The sequence below is a fragment of the Falco biarmicus genome, chromosome 1, assembly GCF_023638135.1.
Source record: "Falco biarmicus isolate bFalBia1 chromosome 1, bFalBia1.pri, whole genome shotgun sequence".
Lineage (NCBI taxonomy): Eukaryota > Metazoa > Chordata > Aves > Falconiformes > Falconidae > Falco > Falco biarmicus.
The window spans coordinates 39418200-39435694 of NC_079288.1; the positions used below are offsets into that span (position 1 = coordinate 39418200).

The 17495-nt window shown below is 42.1% G+C and overlaps 1 protein-coding gene and 1 long non-coding RNA gene across 5 annotated transcripts; one reads left to right on the top strand and one right to left on the bottom strand.

Annotated features, from left to right (window-relative positions):
* The first annotated feature begins 840 nt into the window (after positions 1–840).
* UBE2L3 (ubiquitin conjugating enzyme E2 L3) lies at positions 841–16473 on the top strand. 4 transcript variants are annotated; one of them, XM_056326770.1, is made up of 5 exons: positions 1650–1732; positions 8738–8855; positions 9425–9520; positions 12107–12293; positions 15663–16473. In XM_056326770.1, exons 2-5 carry the CDS (start codon positions 8739–8741, stop codon positions 15815–15817), a joined length of 555 nt encoding a protein of 184 aa, XP_056182745.1. In that variant the 5' UTR covers positions 1650–1732; position 8738; the 3' UTR covers positions 15818–16473. The 4 variants fall into 4 exon arrangements, with proteins under 4 accessions (XP_056182748.1, XP_056182745.1, XP_056182746.1 ...); XM_056326769.1 differs by lacking the exon at positions 1650–1732 and adding an exon at positions 6837–6896; XM_056326773.1 differs by lacking the exons at positions 1650–1732; positions 8738–8855 and adding an exon at positions 841–992.
* Positions 1739–10308, bottom strand: LOC130143859 (uncharacterized). The gene is made up of 4 exons (XR_008819898.1): positions 9978–10308; positions 7164–7250; positions 4594–6949; positions 1739–4212 (listed from the first exon to the last, which is right to left on the bottom strand). It is a non-coding gene; the product is annotated as an uncharacterized LOC130143859 (long non-coding RNA).
* Positions 16474–17495: the final 1022 nt, after the last annotated feature.

Here is a 17495-nt window from a genome sequence, read left to right on the forward strand (position 1 = left end):
TTCACATGGTGTATACCTGCCCATGTTCTTTGAATATGTTTAATATTATTTTTAAATTTAATAATACCCATATGAAGTAGGTGAATATTAAGTTGGTTCCTGTAGGTGCTGTAGAGCTTCATTAAGAAATGTTAATTGAGTTTTGGAGCAATAAGCACTATATTAATGTAAAATATTATCAAATAGCTGTTCAGGGAGTAATTTTGAGGTAGCATACTAGAATCCTGTGCTTTATAATTAACAACTTTTGTTGCATTTTTACGTGTTTTTGAAAGTCCCTTGTAACAACAACATTTCCTCTGCCAGGTTGGCTGAGTCTGTCAAGGGGCTTTTTGAGCTTGGGACGAGTCACCTCACCTAGAGGTTCTGTAGGACAAGGGTCTCCTCAAGCGAGGACATTGATGGGGGGATGGGGAATAAGGCCCCGGCAGGGCAGATCCCGGAGTAATTCCCGAGTGCCCTGGGTCAGTGCCTGAGGGAGCAAGCCAGGTGTCTGGCGACAGAGCCTGGTGGCATTTGAGGTGGCATTATAGTACAGGCAGGTCCCGCGGCTGCCCAGGAGCCCTGCCGTCCCTCCTCCCCGCCGCCCGCGGTACATGCGAGCCCCGCACCGCCACCTGAAAAGCGCTGACCGGCCGGTAACAAACACACGCGGGCGAAACCCACCGCCGAGCGCTGGAGGGAGGGCAGGGCCCCGGGCAGCGGGCGCTACGGGAGGCCCCGGCCCGCCTCAGGGCTGCGCGGCGGGGCCGGCCCGCGTCCCCCGCGCCCGACGGAGGGAGACCTGCGGCCCGCCGGTCCCGGCGGGCCGCAGGTCTCCCTCCGTCGGGCGCGGGGGACGCGGGCCGGCCGGGGAGCGGAGCTTGAGCCGCGCCACAGCCCCGCCCGCCGCCTCAGGAAGCGCAGGGCTTTAGCGCCCTGCCCGCCGCCGCCATGCATTGTGGGCCGGCAGCAGCAGAGCCAAGATGGCGGCCAGCAGGAGGCTGATGAAGGTAACAGGCAGCGGCGCGCCGGGAAGGGCCGGCGGGCGGGCGGTGGCGGGCACCCTCCTCCGCCCCGGCGCCCCTCCGGGGGCAAGGGGCCGCCTCCCCTGCCGCGGCTCGGTGGGGCGGCTTCCTCCCGTCCCCTCGGCGGCGCTTCGGGTCGGGGCGGCTGGAACGGGAGCAGCCGGCACTTAGGCCGCGGCCGTGAGGGGCCTGGCTGCCTCCCCCGCCGCCGCCCCGCGGCCCGGCAGCCGCCCCGCGGCCCCTGGCCGCCGCCCGGGGCTGGGCGAGCGCGCTCGGCGGGCGCCGCGGGCCGCCCCGGGCCGCTCCTTCGGGGGGCTCCCGCGGTGACTAAGCAAAGAGGAAGGGCCGGGGGGAAGGAAGCGCCGCTGCCGGGACGCCTCGGCCCCCCGCCCGGCGCCGCGCCGGTCCCCGGGGCGCTCGGGGGGTCGTCCCGCAGCCGTGCGGCCCCGGCCCTGCCCGCGGGGAGGGCCCGGCCGGGCGGTGGGTGCGCCCTCCCTCCTCCCCCCCCCCCCCCCCCCCCCCCCCCCCCCCGCTGGCTGCGGCGGGGCTGCCGCCTCCCCCCGCGCCCTGCCCGCCGGGGAGCCTTCCCCACCCGCCTGGCAGAGAAATCCTCCGGTGTCGTTGTTTCGGGAGCAGCCTCGTCCCTGCGCCAGTTACGGGCTTTATCGCGCTGAAATATGGACCCGGGTTCAGAAGTTTCCCTGCTCGCTGCGGACGCGGTGGTGGTTTGTCCTGGCTGTGTTTGTTTTCCAGCGCGGATCGTGCTTGTAAACTCGGCCTCAGAGGGATTGTAACCAAGTGCAAGTGTAGTTTATTGTAAAATGTTGCTTGCGATTATGTTCCGCTTCGTTTTGCTTCAGGAGTAAGGTGGTACTTGGAAAGAAAATGGTATCCGTTGCCCCCGAAGCGTGCAAGTTTATTGTATGTGTTGTATGTTGTTGCTAATTAACATCACAGAGCGTATGCAGTGGGGTTGCCGGGGATGTGCATACACAGTGGTGTAAGATTTAGCCATCTGCGGAATGCTATGGCGATGCCCTACGGTATCTGCGTGCAGAGTGACTGTGACATACAACAATGAACTTGACAGGCTGGTCCTGTGGAACACCGGGCAGAGACCCTGTAACTGTCAGGCGGTGCTTCAGCCTTATTAAAAAACCTGTTCCTGTGGGGTGCAACATAACTGTGCTCTAAGATCTGACAGATGCATGGCCGATTCTGTTAAACTTAATCTTTAATGCCATTTTACAGCTGGTTTCGAGGTTGTGTACCCCTAGTAGGGCTGGGATTTTGCTAGGACATGTAGATGGCAGGTTTTGAAGTTGCATTTCCTTAACTGTGTAGGTACATAATTAACCATTATAACTTGGTTACCTTTGAAGAAACCAATAGCTCAGCAGTGCTTTCATAAGGCTAGTTCTGTTATTTTAAATGTGCTGAGGAGTGATTAAAAATTTAATAGTAGATATATTGTGCGCAGTGTCACTCATATTTTAAATCAGTAGGCATAAACCTTTAATTGTCCTTAGGGATCCTGATGTGATGGCATTAACTTCTTTTGTTTAATTTTTCGATAGCTGTTAAGTTTTGTCACAGTGTTACTATCATGATCAGTATGTCTGTTGCTTTCTAAGGTTCCCCTTAGTTTCAGATAGTAAACAACCATCTTAATTTTGTATTTTGTAAGGCATCTTTTTTTCCCTGTTCTGAAAAAAAATGCATTGTTCAAAAGCACATCACTACTGCTATGGTGGAAAAAAATATATTTCCAATTATTTCTTCTTTTTTAAATGTAAAATAGAACATAAAAAATTGAAAGGCAAGAAAAATTATTAATATCTGCAGTGCCTCTTGCTTCTCAGCCTCCACCCCACCCCCACCCCCCCAGTTCCACTGCACTTCTAAGCATTAGTTAGTACTTTAATCTTTCACTAAAATGCCATAAAAATGGGCTTGACAATGTGACCTTCTTTTCTAGAAAAATGGTATGGCCGTTGCTTCTCGGAGGGAGTGGTATAGGAAGGAAGGAGACATTGATAACTTCCCTCTTATATTTTTGCTTTCAGTTTTTATTGCCAGACATTTGTGGATTGCGCATGTTGCGTGTGGTTTTTATGCCAGTCCAGGAGCTGTGAGGTGCTGTACCACACCACTTGTAAAGGCTGTTAAATAAGCAGCTGCCGTCATGCCTTTCGGAGAGTCAGGTCAGCCAAAACGGCTTTGAGTTTTGCCATTCATCTTGGTAGGAACAAGGTAGAGCTCTTGTACAGATGATGTAATCTGGATTGCTGCAGCATGATGTTTTGAAGGTCCAAACTTGCGTGTGTATCAGCCTAATATCATTGTTTAAGTTCCAGATTCACAGATCCACTTTAAAAAGTCTAATATGGAAGAGTCGGTGGTGTGTCTTTTCTCAGCATTGTAGAGTGATGATAACTAAAGGAAATAGACTTTTTCAGTGTGTCACTCAGTTATATTTAAAATAATTTAGGAAAAGCATTAACTGTGTTTTCTTTGAGCTACATAGAGAGTTTGTCTTCGGTAAGTGAGAATAAACTTTGAACCTTTTATAGGTCACATAAAATAAAGCAATTCCCATTTCCTTAAGGTCTTGCCAACATTTTGTAGTACTGCATTTTTTCTGGACTCCTGTCATGTGTCATAGTTATTCATATTAATCGCAATGGCTTAAAGAGACTGGATGTAGTAAGTTCATAATAACACACTGTCTGCTCGTAGAAAACTGAGGGCATAGTTCCACCTTCCAGGTGGAGATGGGGGTCCTTTCCAGATTGTGGAAGCCATTTGTATCTCCTGTTGGCAAAACTCCTTGTGAAAGAAATATTACAAATTTTGCCATTGTACTTGCACAGTTCAATTTTAAATATGAAGTCAAGTTATAACAAGCCTTGTTATCTCAGGGTTTGTTTGAGCAAATCACGTTTCCTGGGCCAAAGACCTTATTTATGGCCTGTTTTTGCAGAGCTTTATACCATCAAATAGTCTTAACTGAAGTTTTCTCTGCTGAGTTACAAAAAAAAGTCAGTGGAGGTGTGCCCTTCCCAGGAGCACACCTAAGTTAGCAAAAATGTGAAATGAACATAGCTAATGAATCATTTTCCAGTGACATCTGAGATGGAGTTTTGATCTATGAGCCACCATTACACCTCTTCAAAGAGCCACAGTTGTCAGATCTTGACTCCTCCTGAAATGTGAGAGGTGGGAATAAAGAAGTCTTTGTCAAGGATATGTTGTTATGGATGATCTCTTACGGTTTAGGGTAAAAACAGACAAATAGGGAGTAATTATATTTAGGGAAGGATCTAGGGCTTCTCTTTTAAGGGAGCTACTTTGCTTCACGACCCTTTCTCGTAAAAAGCAAACTGTCTCCAAACATGTATGATTGGGAACATAGATCTCCAAGAGACATGCCAGGGATTTCAATGAAATGCTTTTCACAGTTGCCACCCACTAATGTAAAACAAGCCGCTCTCCATGCGAGATCCGTAGCTAAGTGCTGTGTGGAGAGGTGGTGGGTAGTCGCAAAGGGAAGGCTATTTCCATGCTGGATAGTCATAGTACTTACTTGGTGGTGTAGTAACGTGTGGTACTGAGATGCACTTGGAGCTGCTCCCTTCCGTGCCGATCTTCGGTTATGGTTGAGCGAAGGTGTCTGTAACATCGGTGCTTTTGTTTCCTGGTTTTTAGGAGTTCAGAAGTATCTTTAGTATTAAAAATTGAAAATAGAGTTAAAAAGTAAACAACGCTTCACTTCTGAAGTGAGGTACCTAGACAATTATTTTATCTTACTGTTTTTACTCTGCTTCCATAATTGCATAGTCAAACATTTATGCAACTGTTGAACTCCAAGATAAAATACAAACACAAGGCCACACCCAGGTACCTGCTATTGATGGCCTGCAATCCACTGTGTGCCTGTAAACGCCATAGCCCTTCCAAATAGAGGGGTTTTAAACAACTTTGATACTTGAAAAACAATTCTAAATTGATCCAAACACTGGTTCTTAGTAACAGGGGAAATAGGGTTTTGAGCGATGTGTGGTCGTCCTTACGCAGAAGCAAGTTTTCCCTTTTTCAAACTGAGAATTGACAAAATAATTTTTAATCAAATGAAAACACTTTGCCAAAAAGTACAGTTATTCAGTGTATAAAAGACATGTGAGTATACAGGATTAGAACGTTGCAGAGGAAACTTTATTATTAGTTCTTATAGAGCTAGAATCTGCGCTTTTAGTTGGTTTTCTGGGTTTTTTTGGTAAAATTATTTTGTAAGGTGTTTTAATGATTCTCTGTACTGTATGAAATTCAGAAAGTAAAACTGGCCAGTTTCTTATCAGTGTCTTGGAGTCTGTTTAACTGTGTCATGCTTCTTTTAGAGACCGTACATATTAACAAGCAAACATAAATTGTAAACAGTGGGGAATCATGGTTTAGAGTTATTTCAGTAGGCTTTTGTTTTTCTTTGTGCATTTAATAGCATTTCGGGCTCAGCGCAGAACTTACTGTAGTTAGTGTGAATGCTTACCTTTACTCTCCTATTCTTGGATTGTACTCCTACAAGCGTTTGTCTTCACTGGCCTGGATTTTTAGAGAAGTCACAAAACTTGAAAGATCCAAGGGCAAAACAGTTGCAGGGTTTTTAAAAGACATAACTACACTTTAAGCTGATAACACTTTTCTCTTTAACTTCAGACATTTAATCTTTGCTTTGGACAGCACAATAGTGAAAAAAATGAAATCCTTATGGATTATATATGAGAGGTAGCATGTACTTTTATGACAACTTCAGCATTATACCTCAAGATCAGGTATCACCTCTGAAACAATGTTTTCTCCATTTCATGTGCCGTGTGTAACACTTTCTCCGAACATACCCAAACTACAAACCACCCATCTCAAGAAAGCCCCCTGAAAATAAGACATTTCTGTTTTACAAATGAGGAAAACAATGCAGCAAGCTCACATGCAAGGGTGATAACAGAGCAGGGAATGAAGGCTGATGGAAGTTCTTGCTGCCATCCTCTAACCTTTAGTTACACTCCTGCTGTGCTCCTTATAATTATGTTACTTGGCAAGATTAAGGGGTGGAGGACAAGAGAAGGAATTAATCTATTTACTGTCTGCCTAGACTCAGGTATTATTTTAAAATACCTGGACTATATCCTTTTACCTCATAAAGTAATTTTTGTCCCTCTGGAGTTGCTCAGGCCCATGTCAAATGCAGTATAAACTTCTAATCTGTGCTATTTAAAAGTATAGCTTATTCACTTTGTTAGCAGTACATTTGTGCGGTAGTTGTGTCTGCCTCTAGCTCTGAGGCAGTCAGAGCTGTATTGTGAGATCTGGCAGTTGTCAGGGAAAAAGCCAAAACAGCCCCCCCTCGCAGCCTTAAATTGTGAGTGGTGAATCTCTCACCACTCCTGGTGCAGTAGACTCAAAAAATGACTTGTGCGTGTAGTATCACATTGCATTTGTGGGGATACATGGGAAAAAAAGCTATTTAGAAATAAGTTTTCCAAATAAGGGATTGATTAATTTGGAGTGACGTAGGAAACCTTAAATACTTCAAGCATAAGAAAATAATTTCTCTTACGCACGTAGTTCAGGCTAGTCCTCTGCTAAGGTGGGCTCGATTCTCCATGACTTTGGCAGCCCTGCCTGCGTGTGAGGGAAAGGATTGCCTGGTTTGTCCCCATCTATCCCCTTCTCGGGCTGTCAGTGACTGGCGCAGGAGCGGGGGCAGCAGCAGGAGCACAGGATATAGCCCTGATACACTGTAGTAACTTACCGCTTCTTTGCTTTTGAAAGTGAATCCTGCAAAGGCTTCGGGAGTCAGGTTAAAGAGGAAGATGTCCCGAATCATTTTCGGTGAGTTGTTCAGTGGCTTCTAGGCTGTTTGATTCCCTCTCTCATGCACTGGACTTGAGGGAAAATAGGGAGTGGTTTGCGTATTTGTTTTAAAATTTGCTTTCATACAAAGTTTTACAAATTTGTACCGATTTGTGTACTGGATTCTTACATTTCTTTCAGCATCCAATTTCTTAACCTAAATCTAGTTATAAAATATGTGTGTTTAACTTTCCAATAATGTGAAGCCATGCTTTTCTAATTTGTTTTATTAGCTTAATAACATACCTGAATTACAGAGTCCTGGTCCTCCCTCTTTCTGCGTCTGGACAGTTGCTCTCTGGGCCAGCAGCAGTGTAACTCCATCAGCTGAACCTGTAATAAAAGCTTCTGCATGGAAGCTGTGCTCCCGCTGGGACATTACGGGGGAGTTTTCTGTCCTATGTGTAATGTTTTTAATATAGTAACTAGAAAATTGTCTAAACCCAGTTTCCTTTCCCTGTTTTAGAGTGAAGGCACTTGTGATGCACGTTTATTCATGTTTAAATACCTGCTGGTTAATTGGCTTATTTTGTTCTCGATGTTTGATGTGTTACGCCTATTGTGGAATGGGATTTACCCCTTTTACATGGTGTGGAGCAGTGGTTTGCCGGGACTTCAAAGCTCTGTAGGTGTAGAGAGTGAGCTACTCAAAACGATGCTTGAGCGAGTTACTCTCCTGACCCCCCTGTGTCAGGGGAGAGTCAGTCTGGTGTCACTCAGACTCACACTGAGCACCCAGAGCCAGCGGTAAGGTGGCTGCGTGCATTTGCCGTTTCAGTGATCGTAAAGGATCTCTTATAGCTGCAATAATAAATGTTATTTTCTTTTGAATATTTTGGTTTGCTCTGCATCCCTATAAATGTGCTTCATGGGATTATTTTTTGTGGGGGTTTCATGTGTTTTCCTACTTTAAGGAAATATGATAATCCTCTTAGCCTTTTTAAAAAAAAAAATGCCCAAACTGCCTGTGATATTGTGTGAATCTAGCAGCAGTGGAATCTGGGAATTAATCCACAGGTCTAGACTAAATAGTCAGGCTTAGTGTCATGAACGTTGTGTTGGGCATCATTTCAATATCCAAAACTTCAAGGTTAAACTTCCGCATTCTGAGGATGCTTTTGCTTTCGTAGGTACAGCGGGTGGGAATGTAAATGTTCATCTTCTGATGTGTGGCTGTCATGGGATTTTTGTTTGATGTGCATTTGGAAATGTCCTTTTTTCTTTCGTTTTGCATTTTATCATGATACTAAGTTTATGCAAGAGATTACTGCTAGTATTAAATCTGCCAGTCAGATGCAGAAAGGTTTGATGTAAGATGAACACAGAGAGAGGTAGTTTAGAAAAAAAACAACAAACCTTGGGCAGTACAGGACTTGTACCAGGAAAATTGATCTTTTTTGGGTCTCAGGGTACACTGCCTTTGCTTGTAGCTGGCATTTTTATCATAATAATATACAGTCTAGTTTTGCAAATGCGCTAGGACCCAGGGAAGGACTGTGTGCTGGTGGAGCGCACCAGTGTTGCTGTATAAGCAACATTTTTCCTAACCTATGTAGGCACACAGGCATGTGCTTCAGTTTTGAAAGCACTGGGAAAGTGTTATATTTCACTGTGGATGGCTTGATTTTGAATTAAATTCACTTTAAGATAAAGTGCTGAATTCAACAACAAAGGGCTATAACTATTAAGGGGGAAATGAAAGTGGAACTTTGAGGTGTTTTTTAGGTCTTATGAAATATTCCAGGGAACAGTTGCTACACTAGGGCTTATACATAATTTTAAATATTAAAATGCCCTAATACTTGTTTTGGTGTTACCAGGATGATCGCTAACCGATCAAAAATGGCTCGACTGGTGACTGACTGGTACAGGAAGATACCTCTCTATAGCTGTATCGCTCTTGAACAAGATATCTTAATACATACTATTAACTTTGAGGTACAAAGCAGATAAAGCTTCTTTAGTTATTAGTCTATATAAGGCTAGTTTGGCTTAGGTATTTTTCTGTGTTTGTATTAAAGATGAACATGCAGCAGTTTGTTAGTTTTCAGTTGAAATAATCGGCCTGTTCAGTGATTTTGTGTTCAAAACTGTTAGAAATAATTCTTCCAAATCACCATTTTTCCTTCAGAAAGGCCCTAAGTTGCATTTTATTTCTGTGCTTCACAGTTACAATGGTCTGTTACCGAAGGCACTGATTTGCATTTGACATATAAAACATTCTAAAATGCACTTTTTTTAATACTTCTATTTCGTTGTGTCTGTAACAATGTTAATAACAAGGCATCTTTGTATTTTCCTGATGCATTAAAAAGTAAGTTGAGGGGGTTTTTTTATCTCAGATAATTTTACTTTTCACAGGTACAAAATCTTATTTGTGTGGGTGGCCACCGCTAAAGCTTCAAGCCTCTTTAGTATTAAAGAAACCCACGTTGATCTCTAAGCATTTTGAAAAATAAATATGAGTATCTTGCCTGTTATTAATGTACACTTTGCTTTCTTTTCAGGAGCTTGAAGAAATCCGCAAATGTGGAATGAAAAACTTCCGTAATATCCAGGTTGATGAAGCTAATTTATTGACCTGGCAAGGGCTTATTGTTCCTGTGAGTATAGACTGCTCCGTATTCTAATGAGCTTTAAAATAAAATGAGGATCATTTGTTTCTCATAAATCCACAATTCAGTAGTGCCGCTGGTGACCATTAGATAATTTTTGCACCCTGACAAGAAACTCTTTCCCTATTATAAAACCTGGATTTCAGAGTTGGGGGTTAGTGCAAAAGCTAGTTGTGCACAAACACAGTCTAGGTGTGTACTACAGTATCTTAACCATGCTCTGGGCAGTGAAGTGTGGCTTGGATTTAATTCTTGTCTCTTCTCTTCAGACATCTTGTGTAATCTTGGGCAAATAGTGTAACCTTCCTGTCTTGTTTTATATAGTGTCTTCTGTGTTTTGTTTTAGCAAAGTCTAATAATGTTTGTAGCTGTTTCTCATAACTACTCTGAAGAAAAATCCGTATGTGATTGCAAGGTGGTGTAGAGTTCTCTGGCTGATGCCCACCTGGATGCTCCATAACCGTAGGCCTGGTCCAACATACGGCTGCAGCTGGCGATGGCTTTGGGCTTGGTGGTGGCCCTGGGTTACTTGGGAGAGGTGCTGGGAGGGGGAAGCGAATGAAGTTTGTAATATATGACATGAAGCTTAAAGTACAAAACCTACATCATCATAGGAAAAAACCCTGAGGTATTAAATATTTTGTTTATTCCTTACTAGATTTTTTTTTTAAATCAACAAGATTTTTAGCAATGTTCATACAGAATTACTGGGAAAGATAACTGCTTAGAAGTTTTTTTTGTATGTAATGTATTTTGGTTTTGGGAACAACTGTTAGTTCTTAAGGGTGTTCGCTCAATTGAGAAGGAAATTGAAGATAGCTTGCCAACTTCTCTTCCTGTTCTAAATTGTAAAATAAGGTAGTTTATGTACTGTGTGTTGAACAGGTACACTATCTGTTCGATTTAAACATCGAAACGAGAATATCTGCCCCAGGCTCTTTGTTCTTGACAGATGCTGTTGCTGTACCATGAATTTCATTTCACTTAATCAAAATTGCTTGTTACAGACAAACTTTTGCAAAGCAAAAATATTCCAGGTGAATGTGAGTTGTGTTTGTCACTTGTGTGTCAGTTTCTATAATTCTGCTTCTCTCCCTTGTCAGTGTCAAAATAAATCTTAACAAATTATTGGAAATCAATTGCTTGAATATTCTGTGGCTTTGGCTATTTAAAACAGTTCTTAAAACTTTGCATACATTTTTCATTCAATTTATTGGTGATTTGTAGTGAAGAACTGTTCTGACTGAGAGTCAAGCAGAAAACTGACATTTTTAAGGCAGGTCAGTTCCTATATCAGTTCACTGAACATCCTCAGAAATTACAGCATGTGATGGAGGCAAGAACAAGTGAGCCGTGGGAGGAGAGGGCGCTAACTGCTTAAGTTGTCACCACCACCAAAAGTTACTTGTTAAACTTCCAAAGCTTTTAGGGTTGCTCGGGTAAAAAGTGATTGGTTGTTTTTTTTTTAAAGCCACTCTAGTTACACTTCCCCTTGGCTGCAGAAATTGTGCTGTATTTCTTAGAAATGCGCAGCACAACCAGACTTCTCCATATGGATGAAACTAAAATTAAGTGTTTTCTGCTGAATAATTATTTCATAGAACCCTCCCCACCCCCAAATATTGGTAAACTTTTTTTAATTTCTGGAGTGGGTTTGATTGCAGGGAATAGTCTGTTTGCTAATGAAGAATGTGTGTGATGATAGTTTACAACTGGAAACTCGCATCATTTGATTCTTGTTCCCAGAGTGTTTGGAAAGGCTTCCTGCCATTGTTACTGTTTTCAGTGCAGAATGGCATTTTCATAAGCTTTAAATGTAGCAAAGGTTTGTTTTTCTTCTGCAGTTAGCATCTGAAGCAGTATCAATAGTCTAACAGGTTTTCTAAATGAGGCTCTGGGCACCTTTTTCTGTTTCAGCATGAAGAACTACTTTGCTTACTTCACGGTTCTTTCATCGTGCTCCTTCAAAAATGATCTGGTACGAGTGGGTGCTAAAACTGCATACAAATTCAGAATGTTCACTGCGTCTGCTGATGAGAACATCTATCTTTAGTACCAATGAATGCTCAGCAGATTTTTGTGTAGTCAGCACAAAAACATTCTCGGAACATGTAGGGAAATCTGACAAATCAAATTGCTTTGCTGTTCATCCCACCATGTTGTGAGACATGTAAAATAACTAGGTTTAGAGAAACCAATTTCCCTTGTCAGGTGTCCTGTTGGTATCTTGGAAAGGGCTTACAACATCTTTTGAAATACAAAGTTGGGAATAAAACTACTTATTAGCGAGTCTGGAGTAAATGCGATCGGATGCTTTCTAACCAGTAGCAACGTCAGCCACGCTGAGGACAATGGTAATCTGCTTTTTCCAGGGTGAATACAAATGTCAAGGTGGTATTGCCTCTCTCTTACCAGATAGGTTGAGATAGTGCCTGGCACAGCCATGGCAGTGTGTGTTGGAAGCAAGTGCCTTTAAAAGAGGTTGTTTGATAGGTCAAAGTCAGGAGCATGCTTTTTCTTAACTGTATCCATTAGAGTACGCCAGATTCTTGACATTCTGCCTTCTCGTTGCAGGACAATCCTCCATATGATAAAGGAGCCTTCAGAATCGAAATCAACTTTCCGGCAGAATATCCATTCAAACCTCCTAAGATTACATTTAAAACAAAGATCTATCACCCTAACATCGATGAAAAGGGGCAGGTTTGTCTGCCAGTAATTAGTGCTGAAAACTGGAAGCCAGCAACCAAAACTGACCAAGGTAGGACACCATATGGAGAAAAAACTGGATACCAAGAAACTTTGTATTGTGTTTAAATTTACAGCTAATAGTGTTTCAGCTTGTCAGCTGGTCACTGCTCTTATATTTGTTGTCATAAGGTTTGTGTCATGAATTGCGCATTGTAAGCACAATGTGCAACTCTTTTGGAATCTCATTTTGTTGTTGGAATGTAAAGTAATGATGCTGACGTGTGGCATTTCCACCTCCAGGAAACCACAAAACTCTTCATGCCTGCAGAGTTTATTCAGGTAGTTGTCCTCGACATACCTAACAATTCTGGTGGTAGTTTGCGTTGCTTTTTAAACAGTGACTTTATAATCCAGAGGTGTTCAGTACTTCCTGGATGTTGGAAAGAAAGGGTCTAAGTCCTCAGGGCTTTGCGTATTGTATAGTCTCTGCCATGTGTTTGGTGGTTTGAACATATGGTTTGAAATATCTAGGGAGTCATAAACAAAACCTGAAATTGTAACAAATTAACTCTTAGTTCCAAAAAGATTACTGCTGTGAGGCTTACTGCGTAGGTGTCTTTGGATAAGAATTTAAACATTTTAAGGAAAAAAGTTTCATCAGGCTCTGTGGCAGAGTGTGATCTGAGCTGGCTTTTATTGTTGTTGTTGCTTCTATTAGCTGTTGGGGTGAGAATTTCGTGTTTTCTGACAGGTAATGATTAATAATGATTAGTTTGATATTAAGCATATATTATTGCACATACAGAAAGAGCAAAATTTTGTTTCCTTGCAAAAACTGTGTATTTTTTCATAATTCTGATTCAGATTTTGAGGAGCAGTTCAGTTCAGTGCAAGAGCTTCAGTGGCACTGAAGTGTCTTGCTCTGTAGGAGGAAGTATTTCTTCTTCCGAACTCCTAAGTTTTTTTCACTTGAGCTGTGTTCCTGATAGTAAACAACGCTGCACTCAAGGTCTGTGTACTTCTGTATGCTACCAAAACTACTTACAGTTTGCATGATCTTGCCCCAGAGATAAAACAGGAAAATTCCTGTAGTAATTTCAGAAAAATCAAGCAGTTGAATGTTGGGGAAAGTAGAGGTGGCAGCAAAAAGAACCTGTTCAATAGCTCAACAAAGATCTTATGATTTGTTGTTGATCTATCCCAGATTATCAGGGACAAAGATGCTTGGGAAAGGTGAAATGGAAACAATGTGTAGAGGGTTTCTGTTAACACCTTAGCAGCTGGCTTAATCTTATGAGCCTTTTCTAGTTACGTAAAGGAACGACATGTCTCTACCTAGCTTGAAATGCAAGTTGGCGTTAGTTGGAGCTATTGAAGCAATTGTTTTCATGCAGGAAGTAGCGTCTCCCTGAGAAGTAGCAATCCCCTCTTTATCTGAGACAGTGAGTAACAACTATGCTAAAATCAGATTTTGGAACAAACCCTGGGTACCAAAATACTGCAAATCTCTGTTTCTGCTGTTCTGTGGTCTTGTCTTTCAAGCCTTTCTTCAAGAAGTTTTTTTAGCGCTGGTGTCTGTTGTTACTACATCATTGCATGAACCTGCAACAGTGTAATTATGGCCCTGCTTAAGTGTAGATTTCTTTTTCTCCAGAGCTCTTCTGCGCTGAAAGATAAACCACTCTGTTTGCTGCTTGGGCCTTTTGCAAGGGAATAATGCAACATTATTAGTACAGCATCAAAGTGATTGGCTTTGATCAGTCAGGTGTCAGGAAAGTGGGGAGATTACGTTTAGCAAAAATTAACTCACCTTTCACTTACTAAATGTGGATCGTACTGCTGTACTTTTTCCTAATTTATGCTTAATGTTAAAACAGACTGTTGCAACAGTATCATTTTAAAATGCTAGGATATTGAGGCAACTCCTGTTATGATGATCCTAATTTTTTCCAGCTTGTGTTAAATAACCTTAATAAGACAGTGATGCTTTCTGTGTAGTGTTTTTAGCGTGTTTTACTGGGTGAAAAGGGACTGTCACAGGCAGCACTGATGCTGCCTTCATAAGCAGTCTTTAATATGATGACAGTTGTCATAAGTCCAGGATTGTTGAGTTACTGTGAAGTAAGCGAATAACAATTCTACATTCCTTGGATAATCTGTTGCAGTTTAAACTCTGATTTGCAGTAGGAAATGTTCTTGTTTAGCAAAATAGTGAGAGCAGTAATCCTCTGAATTTTGAGTATTTGTTCTGTGTTCCCCATTCCTATCAGGTAAGGGTGGAGAAGTGTGAGCAGGAAAAGACTGGTATTCTAGCATCTAATGGAGTGATAAGTATTGTAAGGACTAACATTGCAAAACTAGGGAGAATCCCATTGAACTGCTGAGTGGCAGTTTGAGAACAAACAAGTGACTTTGTCCAACATGCAGCCAAGTTGTGGAACTCCTGCTGCTGGGCGGTTTAGTGTTGGTGTTCCAGGGAGTTCAGGAGGCGGCAGCTGAATCGTGTGCAATGCATGAAGGTAGCAGAGATTTGTTACACTTGCTTTAAATACTCCTGAGGTGTGTTACTCGGACAGAACATTACTGATACTGTCATACAGCGAAATGCTCTTTCTGTGTCCCTGCGTTCCGCAGCCTTGCCCAGTTACACGTACACCTTTTGGTGGATGGGTATGAGACCTCCTGACTGGTGTGACCTGTCTCGCTCTAAATGGACGTGAGAATGCATATGAGGAAAATGTAACAATAAATGGCACTGTGGTATGGGAGGCTCGCTGCACAAATGTCAAGTACAGTTCAGTTATTTTAAGAATGACATTTCCTTTGAAGCAATAGGGGAATGTTGATGAGATGGCTGTAAACGGTGTGGTGAAAAGCATCTTGCAGTCCTTTTCTGTTTGTTTTCCCAGTGTATTTCTACTAGTAGATGTATTTGGCAGTTTAGTCTAAAGGGAAAATTTGTCTGCTGTTCATAGGGGAGGTGAGAGTCAGAAAAATAAAGCTGGTTCCCACAAGCAGGCCCAGGTACAACTGCATTATTGTGACAGGTGTCGGGAAAAAATTATGATGGAAATTCCATCTTTACCCAGCCCCTTTTAGACCAACTTGTCTGTGAAACATAGTTTCTTCCTTAGCCATAGGAGAGCTTTTCAGCTAGGATGCCAGTTACACGGGAAATAATTTGTAGTGTGTTTTGGTCTATTCAAGTTGATTTTGTTTACAAATACCGATTTTCTGGTGTTCATTCAGAGTCATTGAACTAAATCTTGGCATATTGCTATAGCTTATTCATGCTCTGCTTTTTGAAAAGACCCTAGATTTATGGGGGTGTATTTAAATGCAGTTAAAGCTCTTTTCTTACTGGGGAATTTTGCTTACATTTTGACTTTTAGAAATTAACCATCTTAGTCTCTGACAGTATTTATACTTCTTTTGACAGTAATCCAGTCCCTCATAGCACTGGTGAATGATCCACAGCCCGAGCATCCCCTTCGGGCTGACCTAGCTGAAGAATACTCTAAGGACCGTAAAAAATTCTGTAAGAACGCTGAAGAGTTTACAAAGAAATATGGTGAAAAGCGACCAGTGGACTAAAATCTGACACAGTTGATGTCAGCAACGTATGATAGAAGATCGGAGCAGTGCATTTGAGACACCCCGTAAAGCAGGACTCTATGGAAAATTGACAAGTGCCACCTTTCGGTGTTAACTTGTGGCTGTTACTAACTTTCTACAGTTTTCTTAATCAAAAGTGGGCTAGGTAACCTGTAAAGAAAGGATTAAAATTTAAGATGTTCTAGTTCTGCTTTCTTTGTTTAAAAATCACTGCTTCAATATACTTTAAAGTATGCTGTTTTCTTTTTCTTGTCAGAATTTATCAAAAATATCTTAGACTTATATTCTGCCCTTAAATTGAAAAGGTTGTGGCTGTCATTTCTTATTTTTCCTTGCAGTTCCCACTATCTTGAGTTCATTTAATTCTTCGCTGAACTTTATCCCCCTCCCCAAACTGATGTCTTAGAAAAAATATCCCAGTTCTGGCAGAAAATGATTGAGTGTTTGGCAGTTTTGTTTACTTTTCTTAAATGTTGCACTGTGCTTTGTGGGACTTGTTGCAAGTTCCCCTTCAGTTTGTAACATAATAAACAAAAATCAAACAAACCTCACAAAAACAATCACAAATAATGTCCAGGTCTTATGTAAATCTGGCTGATGTTACCACAAAATGTTTATTAAACGGGCAAACTCAAGTTTTTGTGTGCGTCATTGAATTAAAATGTGGCTTATGTCCTGCTTTTGGAAAACTGGAAAAAAAATTCTGCAGCAGATGAGTAGTGGAATGTGATTACAAACTACTTTCACTTCTATTTCTAGTAGCTGTGCAGAGTAACTAGGGAAACGTGCACAGAACAACATTGCAGCCATTCAGTGTTTCAGAAACTGGGGACCAAGAGGTACCAAAGTGATAAACTGCTTTTTGAGTTAAAAATTGGTATATTGGAAATGTTAATTTTTAATTCAGATGCTAAATCTGACAGCACTGCTAGTAGTCTTAGAACATTTTTTCCATCAGAATGCATAACAAACATCTGTGTTTTATGGGATGGCACTTGTGCCTCTTCCCAGCCCGACTGCTGTACAGTTCTTACTGAAAATGTTGTGAGAATAGGATTAAGCAATAAGCTGTAATGGAGTGCCCTTCGCTGCTACTGTTCCTGTGTTAAAAACACATGGGTTAGATGATTTAATGAGTACTTCAAGTATCATTCTAACTTAATCAGGCAGAGCTCTTTTCCCGTTGCTCCAGGGCACACCTACGCATGCTGAAGGAAGCCCTTTCTGTTCAGAATTGAGCATCCTTTACTGTGTCTGTTGCTTTTCTCCTGACTGCCTGTCTTTTTTTTCCCCAGTGTAAAGTGCAATCATAAGCTCCAGTCAAACTGCCATACAGTCAAACTGCCGCCTCTTCCCTGCCTGTTGAACTTGGGTATGTTACTGAGCAAACATTTATCTCCAGAAATCCATAGGTATCTGGGAGCACATATCACTTTGATGTCCAGGAAGCCAAGTTAGAAAATCCCTCGCACCCAGATGGTTGTCTGTACTCCTGAATTCAGTTTTAATACAGCCTCTGCCTTTGCAACCTTTCAGAACTAGTGTGTCAAGCAGTAGGTTTCTCTTCGTTTTAATGTCTTGTGTATTTGCTATTTCTTCATTCATCCGTCACATCTGGCTTTCATTTCTGATTTAGTGTAAACAATGACAGCCCAGT

Coding starts and splice junctions, on each gene's coding strand:
- UBE2L3 (XM_056326770.1), top strand. CDS start 8,739: ATGATCGCTAACCGATCAAAAATGGCTCGACTGGTGACTGACTGGTAC. Junction 8,856..9,424: donor TACATACTATTAACTTTGAG/GTACAAAGCAGA, acceptor CTTTCTTTTCAG/GAGCTTGAAGAAATCCGCAA. Junction 12,294..15,662: donor AGCAACCAAAACTGACCAAG/GTAGGACACCAT, acceptor TTCTTTTGACAG/TAATCCAGTCCCTCATAGCA.